Source organism: Salmo salar, chromosome ssa02 (genome assembly GCF_905237065.1).
Source record: "Salmo salar chromosome ssa02, Ssal_v3.1, whole genome shotgun sequence".
NCBI classification, from domain to species: Eukaryota; Metazoa; Chordata; class Actinopteri; order Salmoniformes; family Salmonidae; genus Salmo; species Salmo salar.
Window position 1 is genome coordinate 32295392 of NC_059443.1, and position 16775 is coordinate 32312166.

Sequence of the window (16775 nt, forward strand, 5' to 3'; positions counted from 1 at the left end):
TTGTTTATGGTTCATTGAACAAGCTTGGGAAACTGTTTAAACCCTTTACAATGAAGATCTGTGAATTTATTTGCATTTTTACAAATTATCTTTGAAAGACAGGGTCCTGAAAAGGGGACGTTTCTTTTTTCTGAGTTTATATAAAATATTCTATGTATGCCTGTGTTTCGAACGTACTTAAATTGGCCTAGATGAAAGGTGCACTGCATGAGAATAAGGCAGCCAAAGATTAAACCAGTGGTCTTGGCGATGCTGATACAACGCCACCAGATGGCGCCTGAGTAAAAGCACACTGATCAGGGGTGAACAACTTCTGGCTGTCCTCGAGGGCTGCGTTCTTGATGGTTTTTGATTTTCCCTTAACTGATAAATTAAAATCACTGATTCCCCAGGGTGTGTACTATCTGTCAATGGTGTGTGCAGTGCACACATTTGCCCTCCCAAAGTTAAAGCAGTCTAAAATTATCAAAATGTTTATAAAATGATTTGGTTAGTGATTCATATTTCTTTGACATGTTCATATTTTCAGTAGGTTTGTGTAGAGGGGATTTACCAATAGATCAAAGTAATGAAAAATGTTGAATGAAAGATTTAAACCAACCTGAAAAAGTTATTTCAATTATCACAAGAATTTCATGATCACATAACAGCCCTATCAAATGAATCAGAGTTGTGACCCAGCCCACTTAAACAGGCTATCTTCTCATTGGTTCATAAATGGCTCCACCTATCCTCCAGCTCTGCAAACTGTATATATTTATTGTCACTGTACAGTACCCTATATTAAAACAGGGTAATTAAAAGAGCATTTTGAAGCATAATCCATTCCAAATGGTTGTCCAAGTCAAACCTAGCTCGCATCACTGCAGCAAGACAATTGAGGGAACTCAGCAAAAAGTGGAAGCTAATATCTTATTACTTGGGGCTGAAAATGTAGGGAAATCAGGTAAGAATGTGTTCTTGTCTTTGTGTTTAATATGCACCTTGCAATGTTCACAGAGAGGTATTTTCAACAGTTAACGAGTTATCATGTGCTTTGCCATCCTTCACTCAACGGGCATTCAATGTGAAGCATGAGCAGGAATCTGGAGTATCTGATCTAACGGAAGGCCTACCTACCAACTGCATATTAGGGAATTTATTTCCAGTGACAATGTACACTCAAAGTTTGTACAAGCCATTAAAATACATGTTGATTTAACTGTACACAACTTTTTGTCTTTTCCAGCGCTCACCGTCCGATTTATTACCAGAAGATTTATTGGCGAGTACGGTGAAATAGGTTAGCCTGCCAAATGAGTACATACATATTGTGCGCAATGCTGACTATTTAATACATTATGATGTTTTTGATTTAATTCATATGTGTCTCCGTCAGAATCAATTTACAGTCATATTGACACAGTTGACGGGAGGGAAATATCCTTCAACATATGGGACTCGCTCTACCCACAGGTAAACACTCTTGGACTACCCAAATGTCGCCATTTATCATTACGCATTTGCCATTGGCAAATGTTTGTCATCTAGCCATAGTGACCACTCATATGTCATGTTTTTATGTGTTTTTAGGACAGTGCAATAACTGAGTCGATAAGTGAGAAACAGCTTCAATGGGCAGACGGCGTGATACTGGTATACAGCATATGCGACCGCTCCAGCTTCAAGGTAGTGCGTCAACAAGTGCAGCGCATCCGCCACGCCAGTAGGAAGATGTCTGCAACAGCGCCCATCATCATTGTTGGAAACAAACGCGATTTGCAGCACCGACGGACAGTCTCAAGTGAGGAGGGCCGACTCCTTGCTCTCTCGGAAGACTGCGTATTTTTCGAGATATCCGCAGCTGAAACATACCACGGTGTTTTGCTTGTGTTCCATGGACTGATAGATCTAATCAAAGAGTCGAGAGCTCTGCGGAAAGGTGCCGCGGGTATTAAAAGTATAGTGAGAAGCATGTCAACTGTATTCGGGAAGAAACGTGCAGAGTAATCTACCACAGGATAGGCTACATTATGCGCAATGGGATTTGGATAGTCAGAACATGTAGGTATGCTACGCGGTTGGCCAATGCAGGCTTTGAGGCGCAATTGAGAAAAATGGTCTATGGCAGGTTGTAGTCCAACAGCAGGTGCGTTCTAACAACTTCAACAGGTTTTGATAGGGAACTTAATTGGGACGTTTTTAAGAGAGGAGAAATTGGTTATCTTGTAGAGTTACACAAAAGTTTGAATTGCAGATGGAAGCAGTCAATCAATAATTTATTCTACTTTTTGAAGTTGAAAAGTAGGTATACAGTACTGTAGATAAACTATATGAGAAATCATGTGCGCTTCCATCCTTCACTCAATATGTATTCAATGTGAAGCATGAGCAGGAATGTGGAGTAGCTGACCTCTGACAATACTGTTGATCTGATGGAAGTCCTACCCATTGCCAATTGTTAGGGAATTTATTTTCAGTGACAATGTACACTCAAAGTTTGTAAAATGTTGAAGGCTTGATGTGTGTATAATCAGCAATGCAAAACAGCAAACAATTACATTTCAGTATTATACTTTATCTGAAAACGAACAACTTTAAACTTAGTAATTCTATGTTTCAAGTTCTAGCAGACTTGATGCTTATATGTGCTGTGCACACGTTTGTTGAGAATTGTAAATAAATAAATGAATATATTGAAATGTGGATAAAACTATTTCATTTCTGTGTAATAAATCTTGGGGAAAAGTTATATGTTGTAATTTTAATGTTTGTACAATGCATGAAACCGGAATGGGTTAATCTGGGAAAGTACATGTATGAGCTGAATACTGTACTGTAGATGGGGAAATGACACTTTATTTCACTCTTCATAACCTCAATACATTTCACATCAGCAATACAAATGTTATTTATTTATTGAATACAACCAATGTTATGTTGATGTATACTGTAGGACAATCTAAATGTGTCATGTATTATATGTTATGAAATATTAAATGTTATGAAATTGCAATAAAGACACATTTTCTACTGTCTATTCGATGCTCATTCCTCAACACATTCAACTTCCTTCCATCATCCATATTTAGGCCAATCAATCCAGACTTTACCTTTAATCATGACAAGCTTTGTTTCTCACGGCTACTTTGGGAAACAGAAAACAGAATGCGACATCAGGTTAGCACGTCATTTAAGAATAGTTAGGTCTAATATATAATGGGGTACAAGGTGTATAATGTCACATGATGCTCAGGAAACCAAAACAAATTTGGGTTGGTGTCTGTACATGAAGTAGAGCGGCTGAATCTTTCAGTCACATACATTGACACATTTTGTATTACAATGGATTTATCACAGATTATGTCTGCTGAACTATGGTCCTCCTATGTGTACCCACAAACTAAAATCAACTAATAAGTCTTACACCTGGGCCTTCAAAGGGGCCCCATTTCTAGGACACTGGTGACTTCTTAGTGCTCTGTGGCCTCCACCGCGGGTATTTCGGCCTCTTCTATATCGGCCTTTTCTGAGTGCCCAGGGTTCAGGTACTGCAGAATGGGGTCTAGGAGGACCTCGACAGCCCAGGAACGGCGATGCACGGCGTTGGTGTCTAACTCCTCCAGGTTGTCCTGCATCTGGCTGCCCTGGAGGACATTGTGTGGGTTGTCCGGGGTTAGCCGGGGGGCTGGAGCATTGCCTCCACTGGATGAGCTCCTGCGGGAGCGGATTGACAGGCTTTTGTGTCTGAGTGGGCTGCTGTCTCCTTCATCAGAGTAATACTCAGGGGTCTCCACCTCAGGCACAACAGCACTGGACGAGCTCCTGCGGGAGCGGGGAGACAAGCTCTGGCGTCTGGGTGGGCTCTCATCACTTAACTGTGCATTCTTCTCTGTGGTCTCCACCTCGGGTATTACGATCTCGTCTGAGGATGGTTCGGAGCTCAGGTACTGGAGGATGGGGCCAAGGAGGACCTCGGCAGCAAAGGATCGGCGGTGCAAAGCACTGGTAGAAGAGACCTCCAGGATGTCGAACTCCACAGAGAGAGGCTGGTCATTCGTCATCTGGCTGCCCTGGTGGACGTTGGATGGGTTGCCAGCACTTGATGAGCTTCTGCGGGATTGGACAGACAGGCTCTTGCATCTGGGTGGGCTCTCGTCTCTGACTTCTGTGTTCTCGGTGTTGTCCACCTCGGGTACAACAGGATCCTCTAAGGGTGGCTCAGAGCTAATGTACTGGAGGATGGAACCTTGGAGGACCTCGGCAGCCGAGGAGGGGCGACGCACGGTGCTGGTAGAAGGAAGCTCTAGGGGGTCCAGCTCCAGAGAGAGAGGCTGGTCGTCTGGCTTCTGGCTGCCCTGGCGAGAGAGAGGTTGGTCGTCTGGCTTCTGGCTGACCCGGCGAGAGAGGGGCTGGACATCCGGGTTACCAGCACTTGATGAGCTTCTGTGAGCGCCAGCAGACAGGCTGTTGCGTCTGGATGGGCTCACGTCTCTTGCATCTGAGTAGTACTCAGTGCTCTCGCCCTCGAGTGCAACGGCCTCATCTGAGACTTTCTCAGGACTCTGGTCCTCAGTGGTCTCCACCTCGGGTGCAACGGCACTGTACGAGCTCCAGCGGGAGCGAGCAGACAGGCTCTTGGGTCTTGGTGGGCTCTCGTCTCTGGCTTCTGTTTGGCTCTCTGTGGTCTCCACCTTGGTAATAATAGTCTCGTCTGAGGGTGGCTCAGAGCTCAGGTACTGGAGGATGGGGCCAAGGAGGACCTCGGCAGCCAAGGATTGGCGGCGCAAAGCACTGGTAGAAGAGACCTCCAGGATGTCGAACTCCACAGAGAGAGGCTGGTCATTCCGCATCTGGCTGCCCTGGCAGACGTTGGATGGGTTGCCAGCACTTGTTGAGCTTCTGCGGGAGCGGACAGACAGGCTCTTGTATCTGGGTGGGCTCTCATCTCTAGCTTCTGTGTGGATCTCGGTGGTCACCACCTCGGGTACAACAGGCTCATCTGAGGGTGGCTCAGAGCTAATGTACTGGAGGATGGAACCTAGGAGGACCTCGGAAGCTGAGGAAGGGTGCAGCACGGTGGTTGTAGAAGGGACCTGCAGGGGGTCTAGCTCCAGAGAGAGAGGCTGATCGTCTGGCTTCTGGCTGCCCCAGCGAGAGAGAAGCTGGTCATCTGGCTTCTGGCTGCCCCGGTTAGAGAGAGGCTGGTCATCCGGGTTGCCAGCATTTGATGAGCTTCTGCTGGAGCGGGCAGAGAGGCTCTTGCGTCTGGATGGGCTCTCGTCTCTTGCGTCTGAGTAGTACTCAGTGCTCTCCACCTCGAAAGCAATGACCTCATCTGAGACTTGCTCAGGTCTCAGGCCCTCAATGGTCTCCACCTCGGGTGCAACAACACTGGACGAGCTCAGACGAGACCGGGCAGACAGGCTCTTGCATCTAGGTGGGCTCATGTCTCTTGCATCTGAGTAGTACTCAGTGCTCTCCCCCTCAAGTGCAACGGCCTCATCTGAGACTTTCTCAGGACTCTGGTCCTCAGTGGTCTCCACCTCGGGTGCAACGGCACTGTACGAGCTCCAGCGGGAGCGAGCAGACAGGCTCTTGGGTCTTGGTGGGCTCTCGTCTCTGGCTTCTGTTTGGTTCTCTGTGGTCTCCACCTTGGTAATAATAGTCTCGTCTGAGGGTGGCTCAGAGCTCAGGTACTGGAGGATGGGGCCAAGGAGGACCTCAGCAGCCAAGGAGTGGCGGCGCAAAGCACTGGTAGAAGAGACCTCCAGGTTGTCGAACTCCACAGAGAGAGGCTGGTCATTCCGCATCTGGCTGCCCTGGCAGACATTGGATGGGTTGCCAGCACTTGTTGAGCTTCTGCGGGAGCAGACAGACAGGCTCTTGTATCTGGGTGGGCTCTCGTCTCTGGCTTCTGTGTGGATCTCGGTGGTCACCACCTTGGGTACAACAGGCTCATCTGAGGGTGGCTCAGAGCTAATGTACTGGAGGATGGAACCTAGGAGGACCTCGGAAGCTGAGGAGAGGTGAAGCACGGTGGTTGTAGAAGGGACCTGCAAGGGGTCTAGCTCCAGAGAGAGAGGCTGATTGTCTGGCTTCTGGCTGCCCCACCGAGAAAGAGGCTGGTCATCTGGCTTCTGGCTGCCCCGGTTAGAGAGAGGCTGGTCATCCGGGTTGCCAGCATTTGATGAGCTTCTGCGGGAGTGGGCAGACAGGCTCTTGCGTCTGGATGGGCTCTCGTCTCTTGCGTCTGAGTAGTACTCAGTGCTCTCCACCTCGAAATAAATGACCTCATCTGAGACTTGCTCAGGTCTCAGGCCCTCAATGGTCTCCACCTCGGGTGCAACAACACTGGATGAACTCCGACGGGACCGGGCAGACAGGCTCTTGCATCTGGGTGGGCTCATGTCTCTTGCATCTGAGTAGGACTCAGTGCTCTCCCCCTCGAGTGCAACGGCCTGATCTGAGACTTTCTCAGGACTCTGGTCCTCAGTGGTCTCCACCTCGGGTGCAGCGGCACTGTACGAGCGCCAGCGGGAGCGAGCAGACAGGCTCTTGGGTCTTGGTGGGCTCTCGTCTCTGGCTTTTGTGTAGTTCTCTGTGGTCTCCTCCTCGGGTTTAATGGTCTCATCTGAGCGTGGCTCAGAGCTCAAGTACTGGAGGATGGAGCCAAGGAGGACCTCGGCAGCCGAGGAGGGGCGATGCACGGTGCTGGTCGAAGGAAGCTCTAGGGGGTCCAGCTCCAGAGCAGACAGGCTTTTGCGTCTTGGTGAGCTCTCGTCTCTGGCTTCTGTGTGGTTCTTGGTGGTCTCCACCTTGGGTTTAATGGTCTCCTCTGAGGGTGGTTCAGAGCTCAGGTACTGGAGGACGGAGCCAAGAAGGACTTTGCTAGCCGAGAAGGGGCGAAGTATGGTGCTCGTAGAAGGGTGCTGCAGAGGGTCTAGCTCCAGAGAGAGAGGCTGATCGTCTGGCTTCTGGCTGCCCAGGCGAGAGAGAGGCTGGTCGTCTGGCTTCTGGCTGCCCCGGCGAGAGAGAGGCTGGTTGTCTGGCTTCTGGCTGCCCCAGTTAGAGAGAGGCTGGTCATCTGGGTTGCCAGCACTTGATGAGCTTCTGCGGGAGCGGGCAGACAAGCTCTTGCATCTGGATGGGCTCTCTTCTCTTGCGTCTGAGTAGTACTCAGTGCTCTCCACCTCAAGTGCAACGACCTCATCTGAGACTTCCTCAGGTCTCAGGCCCTCAGATGTCTCCACCTCGGGTGCAACAGCACTGGACGAGCTCTGACGGGACCGGGCAGACAGGCTCTTGCATTTTGGTTGGCTCATGTCTCTTGTGTCTGAGTTGTACTCAATGCCCTCCACCTCAAGTGTAATGGCCTCATCTGAGCCTTGCTCAGGGCTCAGGTCCTCAGTGGTCTCCACCACAGGTGCAACGGCACTGGACAAGCTCCAGTGGGAGCTGGAAGACAGGCTCTTGCGTCTGGGTAGGCTCTCGTCTCTGGCTTTAATGTGGTTCTCGGTGGTCTCCACCTCGGGTTCAACAGGCTCGTCTGAGGATGGCTCAGAGTTAATGTACTGGAGGACGGAACCTAGGAGGACCTCGGCAGCCGAGGAGGGGTGACACACGATGCTGGTAGAAGGAAGTTCTAGGGGGTCCAGCTCCAGAGAGAGAGGCTGGTCGTCTGGCTTCTGGTTGCCCCGGCAAGAGAGAGGTTGGTTGTCAGGCGTCTGGCTGCCACGGCGAGAGAGAGGCTGGTCATCCGAGTTGCCAGCACTTGATGAGCTTTTGCGGGAGTGGGCAGATAGGCTCTTGTGTCTGGGTGGGCTCTTGTCTCTGGTTTCTGTGTGGTTCTCGGTGGTCTCCACCTCGGGTATAATGGTCTCGTCTGAGGGTGGCTCAGAGCTCAGGTACTGGAGGATGGAACCTAGGAGGACCTCGGCAGCCGAGGAGGGGCGACGCATGGTGCTTATAGAAGGAAGCTCCAGGGGGTCCAGTTCCAAAGAGAAAGGTTGGTCGGCCTGTTTCTGGCTGCCCCGGCGAGAGAGAGACTGGTCATCCGGGTTGCCAGCACTTGATGAGCTTCTTTGTGAGCGGGCAGACAGGCTCTGGTGTCTGGGTAGGCTCTCGTCTCTGGCTTTAATGTGGTTCTCGGTGGTCTCCACCTCGGGTTCAACAGGCTCGTCTGAGGATGGCTCAGAGTTAATGTACTGGAGGACGGAACCTAGGAGGACCTCGGCAGCCGAGGAGGGGTGACACACGATGCTGGTAGAAGGAAGTTCTAGGGGGTCCAGCTCCAGAGAGAGAGGCTGGTCGTCTGGCTTCTGGTTGCCCGGCAAGAGAGAGGTTGGTTGTCAGGCGTCTGGCTGCCACGGCGAGAGAGAGGCTGGTCATCCGAGTTGCCAGCACTTGATGAGCTTTTGCGGGAGTGGGCAGATAGGCTCTTGTGTCTGGGTGGGCTCTTGTCTCTGGTTTCTGTGTGGTTCTCGGTGGTCTCCACCTCGGGTATAATGGTCTCGTCTGAGGGTGGCTCAGAGCTCAGGTACTGGAGGATGGAACCTAGGAGGACCTCGGCAGCCGAGGAGGGGCGACGCATGGTGCTTGTAGAAGGAAGCTCCAGGGGGTCCAGTTCCAAAGAGAAAAGTTGGTCGGCCTGTTTCTGGCTGCCCCGGCGAGAGAGAGACTGGTCATCCGGGTTGCCAGCACTTGATGAGCTTCTTTGTGAGCGGGCAGACAGGCTCTGGTGTCTGGGTAGGCTCTCGTCTCTGGCTTTAATGTGGTTCTCGGTGGTCTCCACCTCGGGTTCAACAGGCTCGTCTGAGGATGGCTCAGAGTTAATGTACTGGAGGACGGAACCTAGGAGGACCTCGGCAGCCGAGGAGGGGTGACACACGATGCTGGTAGAAGGAAGTTCTAGGGGGTCCAGCTCCAGAGAGAGAGGCTGGTCGTCTGGCTTCTGGTTGCCCCGGCAAGAGAGAGGTTGGTTGTCAGGCGTCTGGCTGCCACGGCGAGAGAGAGGCTGGTCATCCGAGTTGCCAGCACTTGATGAGCTTTTGCGGGAGTGGGCAGATAGGCTCTTGTGTCTGGGTGGGCTCTTGTCTCTGGTTTCTGTGTGGTTCTCGGTGGTCTCCACCTCGGGTATAATGGTCTCGTCTGAGGGTGGCTCAGAGCTCAGGTACTGGAGGATGGAACCTAGGAGGACCTCGGCAGCCGAGGAGGGGCGACGCATGGTGCTTGTAGAAGGAAGCTCCAGGGGGTCCAGTTCCAAAGAGAAAAGTTGGTCGGCCTGTTTCTGGCTGCCCCGGCGAGAGAGAGACTGGTCATCCGGGTTGCCAGCACTTGATGAGCTTCTTTGTGAGCGGGCAGACAGGCTCTGGTGTCTGGGTAGGCTCTCGTCTCTTGTGTCTGCATGGAACTTGGTGGTCTCCACCTCAGGTATAACAGTCTCATCTGACAGTTGCTCAGGGCTCAGGTACTGAATGATGGGGGCTAAGAGGAACTCGATGGCTGAGGAGCGGCGACACACAGTGCTGTCCAGCTCCACAAAGAGAGGCTGGTCTTCCTGCTTCTGGCTGCCCCGGCGAGAGAGAGGTTGGTCGTCAGGCTTCTGGCTGCCCTGGCGAGAAAGAGGCTGGTCATCAGGCTTCTGGCTGCCCTGGCGAGAGAGAGACTGGTCATCGTCATTGGCTGGGTTGGCCGGGGCTGGGCCGGGGACTGGGCTGGGGTCTGGGGGATTGATGCCGCTGGATGAGCCCCTGCGTACTGAAGACCGACGACACGCAGCAATGGTGGAAGGGAGATCCTGGTTCTTGAGCTCCAGAGAAAGAGTCTGGTCATCCTGCTTCTGGCTACCACGGCTGCCGTTGGGCGATTTGGCTGAGGCTGGACTGGGGGCACTGGTTGAGCCCGTTTGGGAGCGGGCATACGAGCTCTTGCGTTTGTGTGGGCGGCCGTCCATGGCTTTGAGAAAGAGGCTACTGTCAGAACTGCGGCAAGTGGTGTCAGAGGACATGGATTCCTGCTGGTTGAGGAAGCCCTCCACATCCTGATCACTTGGCTGCTGGAGCTGAGACAGAGACAGAGATAGAGAAAGAAAGAGAGACAGAGAAAGAAAGAGAGACAGAGAGACAGAGAGACAGAGAGAGAAAGAGAGACAGAGAAAGAAAGAGAGACAGAGACAGAGACAGAGACAAAGAAAGAGAGAGAGAAAAAGACAGAGAGAGAAAGCGACCGAGATAAAAGGTGGGGGTACACAGGGGATTAAGACTGTTGGGAATATACATACAGAGAGACATATAAGGGCAAATAAAGGAGCGATTAGACGAGGGGAGTTGATACAATGAGGAAGGTTAAATAACCTAGTAAGGAAGGGTGCAACTAAAATCTAGAATGCTCACCATGTTGTAGAGAGGGGTGTTGTTGACCAGCAGCTGCAGTAGGATCTTGCCCAGCTCCTGCAGGTCGGCCACCACAAGCTGCACCTGAGCAGGCAGTCCCAGCAGCTGATTGATGGGTCCCAGTTCAGCCAGGACCCGGACCTGGGCCTTCAGCTGGTCCAGGGCCAGCCTCCTCATGGCCTCCAGACGCAACACCTGGGACACGTAGAACAGCTGTAGCATCTGGAGCATAGAGCCCACCACCTCCAGCAGCCTGCTCAGGCCCATCTGATGATACAATGATAAGGCACTTAGCTGAAGACTTACAAACTTATAATGGCAGTTATATGAATTGAATCAGTCTTTGGGGAAATTGTTGAAGGACCCTTTAAATCATTTTCTCGACACTATTTGTGAAGTTGAAAAAACAAACATGACAAACTGACAGCTACTGTAAAACTGGTCATTATCCCATAAAAAACAATCAATGTCCATCCACTGCCAAGAGGATGTCATCTGACCTGGAGGACACTTGAATATGACCACTGTTGAAATGCCTCATTCTTTATACGTCTGTTCTCTTCTGTATTATAAGATCTGACATATCCCATCACTTGGCTCGATGTGGGTGCGAAAAATGCCTGGCAGCGTATCTTGTTTACCCGCAGCAGTAACGTGGAACTAAACTCAGCAAAACGTCCCTTTTTCTGGACCCTGTCTTTCAAAGATAATAATCGTAAATATCCAAACATCTTCACAGATCTTCATTGTAAAGGGTTTTAACACTGTTCCCCATGCTTGTTCAATGAACCATAAACAATTAATGAACATGCACCTGTGGAACGGTCGTTAAGACACTAACAGCTTGCAGACGATAGGCAATTAAGGTTCCCAGGTTCCCTGCTCATCTGCATGAACGTGCCTTAGGCATACTGCAAGGAGGCATGAGGACTGCAGATGTGGCCAGGGCAGTAAATTGCAATGTCCGTACTTTGAGACACCCAAGACAGCGCTACAGGGAGACAGGACGGGCAGCTGATCGTCCTTGCAGTGGCAGACCATGTGTAACAACACCTGCACAGGATTGGTACATCCGAACATCACACCTGCGGGACAGCTACAGGATGGCAAGCCCGGATCTCAATCTCATTGAGCACGTCTGGGACAGGTTGGATCGGAGGGTGAGGGCTAGGGCCTTGGTGGAAGAGTGGGGTAACATCGTACAGCAAGAACTGGCAAATCTGGTGCAGTCCATGAGGAGGAGATGCACTGCAGTACTTAATGCAGCTGGTGGCCACACCAGATACTGACTGTTACTTTTGATTTTGACCCCCCTTTGTTCAGGGACACATTATTCAATTTCTGTTAGTCACATGTCTGTGGAACTTGTTCAGTTTATGTCTCAGTTGTTGAATCTTGTTATGTTCATACACATATTTACACATGTTAAGTTTGCTGAAAATGAACGCAGTTGACTGTGAGAGAACGTTTCTTTTTCAGCTGAGTTTAGAAGCAGATCAAATCACACCATCCTCCAGGCTTTTATACATGTGAGCTTGTGGTATGGATCAACAGCTCCAGATAGGCAAACACGTTTTACCAAGTCTCTAGAACTAGGCCAAAAGTCCCCCAGTTTTGGTGGGGAAGACAAAAAGAGGTGGAAGAGGTATTTGGGTCAGCTAAGTGACACGCAATCCCCTTCTGTTTCTGCTGTGTGAAACCAAACAAAGGATTCTGGTGAGGGGGCAGGACACTGGCCCAAAGTAGCCTGGGGACAGACTCAGGGCAAACGTAACAATGCAGCATGGTACCCGCTGCCAAATTTCATCGATGTAGGACATCTGAGGACACCACACACACACACACACACACACACACACACACACACACACACACACACACACACACACACACACACACACACACACACACACACACACACACACAAACGCTCTCTCACACACACACACGTTTCTCTCCCAGTGCCTCAGTCTCTATGGGAGAGTGTGCAGGAGCATTAATGAGGGTGTTTGTCTGATGAGGCCGACCCTCATTGGTGGGCTTTCAGCACCAGCCTATTCTCCTCTCTCTCCAGCCAGCAGCCTGCAGCAGCAGTTAGGGTCATTTAGCACCAATTACCCCTGAATCAAATTCTGGGAAAAATGTGGCTCAGGTCGTTCCTTCACAGCACATTACATGAGGTTCAAGCAAAGAGACTGCTGGAAACCCTATAGTTGTAAGGTTGTTTTTTTTTGTTGAAATTGCTTTGACACTTTACCAAACTGTAAAATTCTAATCCTTACAAATGTGATGTGGTTTATTACAATGTGCTGTAAAAAAGAGAAATAAAGGAAAAAAATACAATCTCTCTATGAAAGTTCATTCAACAGTTCCTAGTGTTACTGTTTATTATTATATTTTTCTATTCAGTAACTACTTTGACAGCTTCACTATAAACCCAATTTGAGTTCAGAGAACCGTAAACCTAAAAATGAATGTGTTATAAAACAATCCATTGAAATTCTAGTAGTTATTCTTCTCAATGTTCATCCTCTTTCCTAAAATCCTCCTTGAGGTGACCCATATAGTGACCCTGTTATTGAAAATATCCCCCAATTTCAACTGACCTAAACCCAGTTTTAGCTTCATAAAACAACAAGCCTCACAATTAATTCATTTCTAAACATACCACCATACTGTTTTTTGTTAGTTTCCACAACTCTTGCTTTCAGAGAGCTGTGTATGTTTACAGTCTGTGTCACGTCCTGACCAGTAAAGAGGTTATTTGTTATTGTAGTTTGGTCAGGACGTGGCAGGGGGTGTTTGTTTAATGTGTTTCGGGGTTTGTTGGGCAATTTTCTATGTTAGTCTATTTCTATGTCTGTGTCTAGTTTATCTATTTCTATGCTTAGTTTATTGGTTTGACCTTCAATTGGAGGCAGCTGTTTCTCGTTGCCTCTAATTGAAGGTCCTATTTAGTAGGGGTGTTTTTTCATGGGTTTTTGTGGGTAGTTATTCCTGGTATAGTGTTGTGCCTTACAGGACTGTTAGCGTCTTCATCATTGTTTGTTATTTAGTTTTTCTGTGTTCATGCTTTTCTTCTCAATAAATAAGAAGATGAGTTTACACATTCCCGCTGCGCCTTGGTCCCATCAGTACGACGAACGTGACAGAACTACCCACCACCAACGGACCAAGCAGCGGAGGAGGGAGCAGCAGAGGTATCTGGAATCATGGACATGGGAGGAGATTTTGGATGGGGCAGGACCATGGCACCAGGCTGGGGAATACCGACGCCCTAAGGAGGAGCTGGAGGCAGCCAAGGCGGAGCGGCGCCGTTACGAGGCATTATACGCGCCGATTGGCAAACCCGAGAGGCACCCCCAATACATTTTTTTTGGGGGGGGGGCACACGGGGAGTGTGGCTAGGTCAGGCAATAGACTTGAGCCAACTCCCCGTGCTTATTATGGGGAGCAGCGGATCAGAAGAGCGCCGGTCTATGCGGAAGTGCGCACGATCTCGCCCATGCGCATGCACAGTCCAGTGCGAGCGATTCCAGCCCCTCGCAAGTGCCGTGCTAGAGTGGGCATCCAGCCAGGTAGGAGTATGCCTGCGCAGTACATCTGGCCACCAGTACGTCTCCTAGGCCCAGGCTACCCTACGCCTGCTCTACGCACAGCAGCCATCAGGCCTCTGCACAGCCCAGTTCGCCCTGTGCCAGCACTCCGCCCGTGCAGGGCTACTGTTACCACCCAGCCAGGACGGGTTGTGCAGGCTGTGTGCTCCAGATCTCCAGTACTTGATCATGGCCCGGTGTATCCAGTTCCTGCTCCTCGCACTAGCCCTGAGGTGCGTGTCTCTAGTCTGACGCCTCCAAAGCCAGCACCACGCACCAGGCCTCCAGTGCGTCAGCCCAGTCCAGTACGTCCTGTTCCTGCTCCTTGCACTAGCCTTGAGGTGCGTGTCTCCAGTCTGGTACCTCCAGTACCAGCCCCACGCACTAGGCCTTCAGTGCGTCAGCCCAGTCCAGTTCGTCCTGCTCCTGCTCCTCGCACTGGCCTTGAGGTGCGTGTCACCAGTCTGGCGCCTCCAAAGCCAGCCCCACGCACTAGGCCTGTAGTGCGCCTGTCCAGTCCAAAGCTTCCGGAGACAGTTCCCTGTCCAGAGCTTCCGGTGACAGTTCCCCGTCCAGAGCTTCCGGAGACAGTTCCCCATCCAGAGTTTCCGGCGACACTTCCCCGTCCAGTGCTTCCGGCGACGTCCTACAGTCCGGAGCCTGCAGAGACGGCCCACAGTCCGGAACCGACAGAGACGGCCCACAGTCCGGAACCGACAGAGACGACCCACAGTCCGGAACCGGCAGAGACGGCCCACAGTCCGGAACCTGCAGAGATGGCCCACAGTCCGGAGCCTGCAGAGACGCCCTACAGTCCGGAACCGGCGCAGCCAGAGTCACCCTACAGTCCGGAACTGGCGCAGCCAGAGTCGCCCTCCAGTCCAGATCCGGCGCAGCCAGAGTCGCCCTCCAGTCCGGAACCGGCGCAGCCGGAGTCGCCCTCCAGTCCGGAACCGGCGCAGCCCGAGTCGCCCTCCAGTCCGGAACCGCCGCAGCCGGAGTCGCCCTCCAGTCCGGAACCGGCGCAGCCAGAGTCACCCTCCAGTCCGGAGCTCCCAGAGTCGCCCTCCAGTCCGAGGTATCCAGCGACGCGCATCAGCCCGAGGTCTCCAGCGACGCGCCTTAGCCCTGAGCCTTCAGCGGGGTGGACAGGTTAGGTTGGGGACTAAGGCCAGAGCCTGAGCCACCTCCATAGTAGGAGGATTGGGGGGGGGTGTAGCACAAGAACCGTCGGTGAAGGTGGCCACCCTCCCTTCCCTCCCTTTAGTTTTGGAGTATTTTTGTTTTGGGGTTTATTTTTGTGTTTATTTTATTTTATTTTTTTGTTTGAGGTGCATCCGGGGTCCGCACCTTTCGGGGGGGTACTGTCACGTCCTGACCAGTAAAGAGGTTATTTGTTATTGTAGTTTGGTCAGGACGTGGCAGGACGTGTTTGTTTAATGTGTTTCGGGGTTTGTTGGGCAATGTTCTATGTTAGTCTATTTCTATGTCTGTGTCTAGTTTATCTATTTCTATGCTTAGTTTATTGGTTTGACCTTCAATTGGAGGCAGCTGTTTCTCGTTGCCTCTAATTGAAGGTCCTATTTAGTAGGGGTGTTTTTTCATGGGTTTTTGTGGGTAGTTGTTCCTGGTATAGTGTTGTGCCTTACAGGACTGTTAGCGTCTTCGTCATTGTTTGTTATTTTGTTTTTCTGTGTTCACGTTTTCTTATCAATAAATAAGAAGATGAGTTTACACATTCCCGCTGCGCCTTCATCCCATCTTTACGACGATCGTGACAGTCTGTGTCTTATCGGTCCATCAAAGTCTTGCCCCCCAGCTCTCGGATCTCCTCATCGCTCTGTGTGTTTGTCTGTCTGAGTTTATGCTGCAGGGGCAGTGGTAGGCTCAAAACCTCACGTAGGCCAAATCCCACAGGGACCATTCTCAGGACGGGAGGTAGCTTAGTGGTTAGAGCGTTGGGCCAGTAACCGAAAGGTTTCTGGATCGAATCCCTGAGCTGACAAGGTAAAAATCTGTTGTTCTCCTAATGAACTCGGCAGTTAACCCACTTTTCCCTGTTAGGCTGTCATTGTTAATAGGAATTTGTTCTTGTCTCATAATCTCTCTGTCCCTTCCTTCTGTCCTAAGCCATAAAGTCTGCTATAGCCCCAGGAGATTTGAGTCTGTTACATCTTAATGATGGATCTATGTGCTCAGAAATCTGTGCCTGGGTAAGGGTAATACTGAGCCCCAGCCCTCTGCCCATGTAGACAGGAAATGCAGGGAGTGCCCTAGAGCCTTCACAGAGAGCACTGACCATGTCTCTGGGCACGTAGCCTGCTTCTATTTACCCCAAACCCAATAAAGGCAGACAGAGACAGCAGAGGATGTTGTGGTGACTAGACAGCCTCCCGAGGGACCAAGCATCAAGTGATTACAGAGGAGGTCAACAAAGAGCAGCTGAGGTGCTGCCTGAAAATGCTCTGTTTTATTCATCCATTTAAAGTTATTTTGTTGTTTTGTTATTTTATTATTACATTGTTATTATCATTATGTTACACTTTTAGTATAAATTATTATGTTGTCTGAATGTTAGACTATTTTAACGGTACATCTAAATGTCTTTAATACCTTGTTTGATTTTGTGCTGTACCCTGATTGAGTAAGGAGGAGGCGGTATAGTCTATCATGATGGATGAGATGTCTGACAGATATGAGGAATAGATGGGTGTGTGGAGGAAAACGAGAAGGAAGAGAAAGGTGTAAAAAAAACACAGGAGAGTGAGACACGGACGGTGGCTAAGGATAGGTTGTTTAGATGAAT

General features: G+C 50.4%; 1 protein-coding gene across 1 annotated transcript; it reads left to right on the plus strand.

The window, feature by feature from the left end:
- Positions 1 to 780: 780 nt before the first annotated feature.
- Positions 781 to 3017, plus strand: LOC106580162 (ras-related and estrogen-regulated growth inhibitor-like protein). The gene is made up of 4 exons (XM_014160917.2): positions 781 to 946; positions 1229 to 1282; positions 1379 to 1455; positions 1573 to 3017. The coding sequence occupies exons 1-4, from the start codon at positions 832 to 834 to the stop codon at positions 1987 to 1989; spliced, it is 663 nt and encodes a 220-aa protein (XP_014016392.1). The 5' UTR covers positions 781 to 831; the 3' UTR covers positions 1990 to 3017.
- The last annotated feature ends 13758 nt before the right edge of the window (positions 3018 to 16775 follow it).

Coding starts and splice junctions, on each gene's coding strand:
- LOC106580162 (XM_014160917.2), top strand. CDS start 832: ATGGTTGTCCAAGTCAAACCTAGCTCGCATCACTGCAGCAAGACAATT. Junction 947..1,228: donor TGAAAATGTAGGGAAATCAG/GTAAGAATGTGT, acceptor TGTCTTTTCCAG/CGCTCACCGTCCGATTTATT. Junction 1,456..1,572: donor GGGACTCGCTCTACCCACAG/GTAAACACTCTT, acceptor ATGTGTTTTTAG/GACAGTGCAATAACTGAGTC.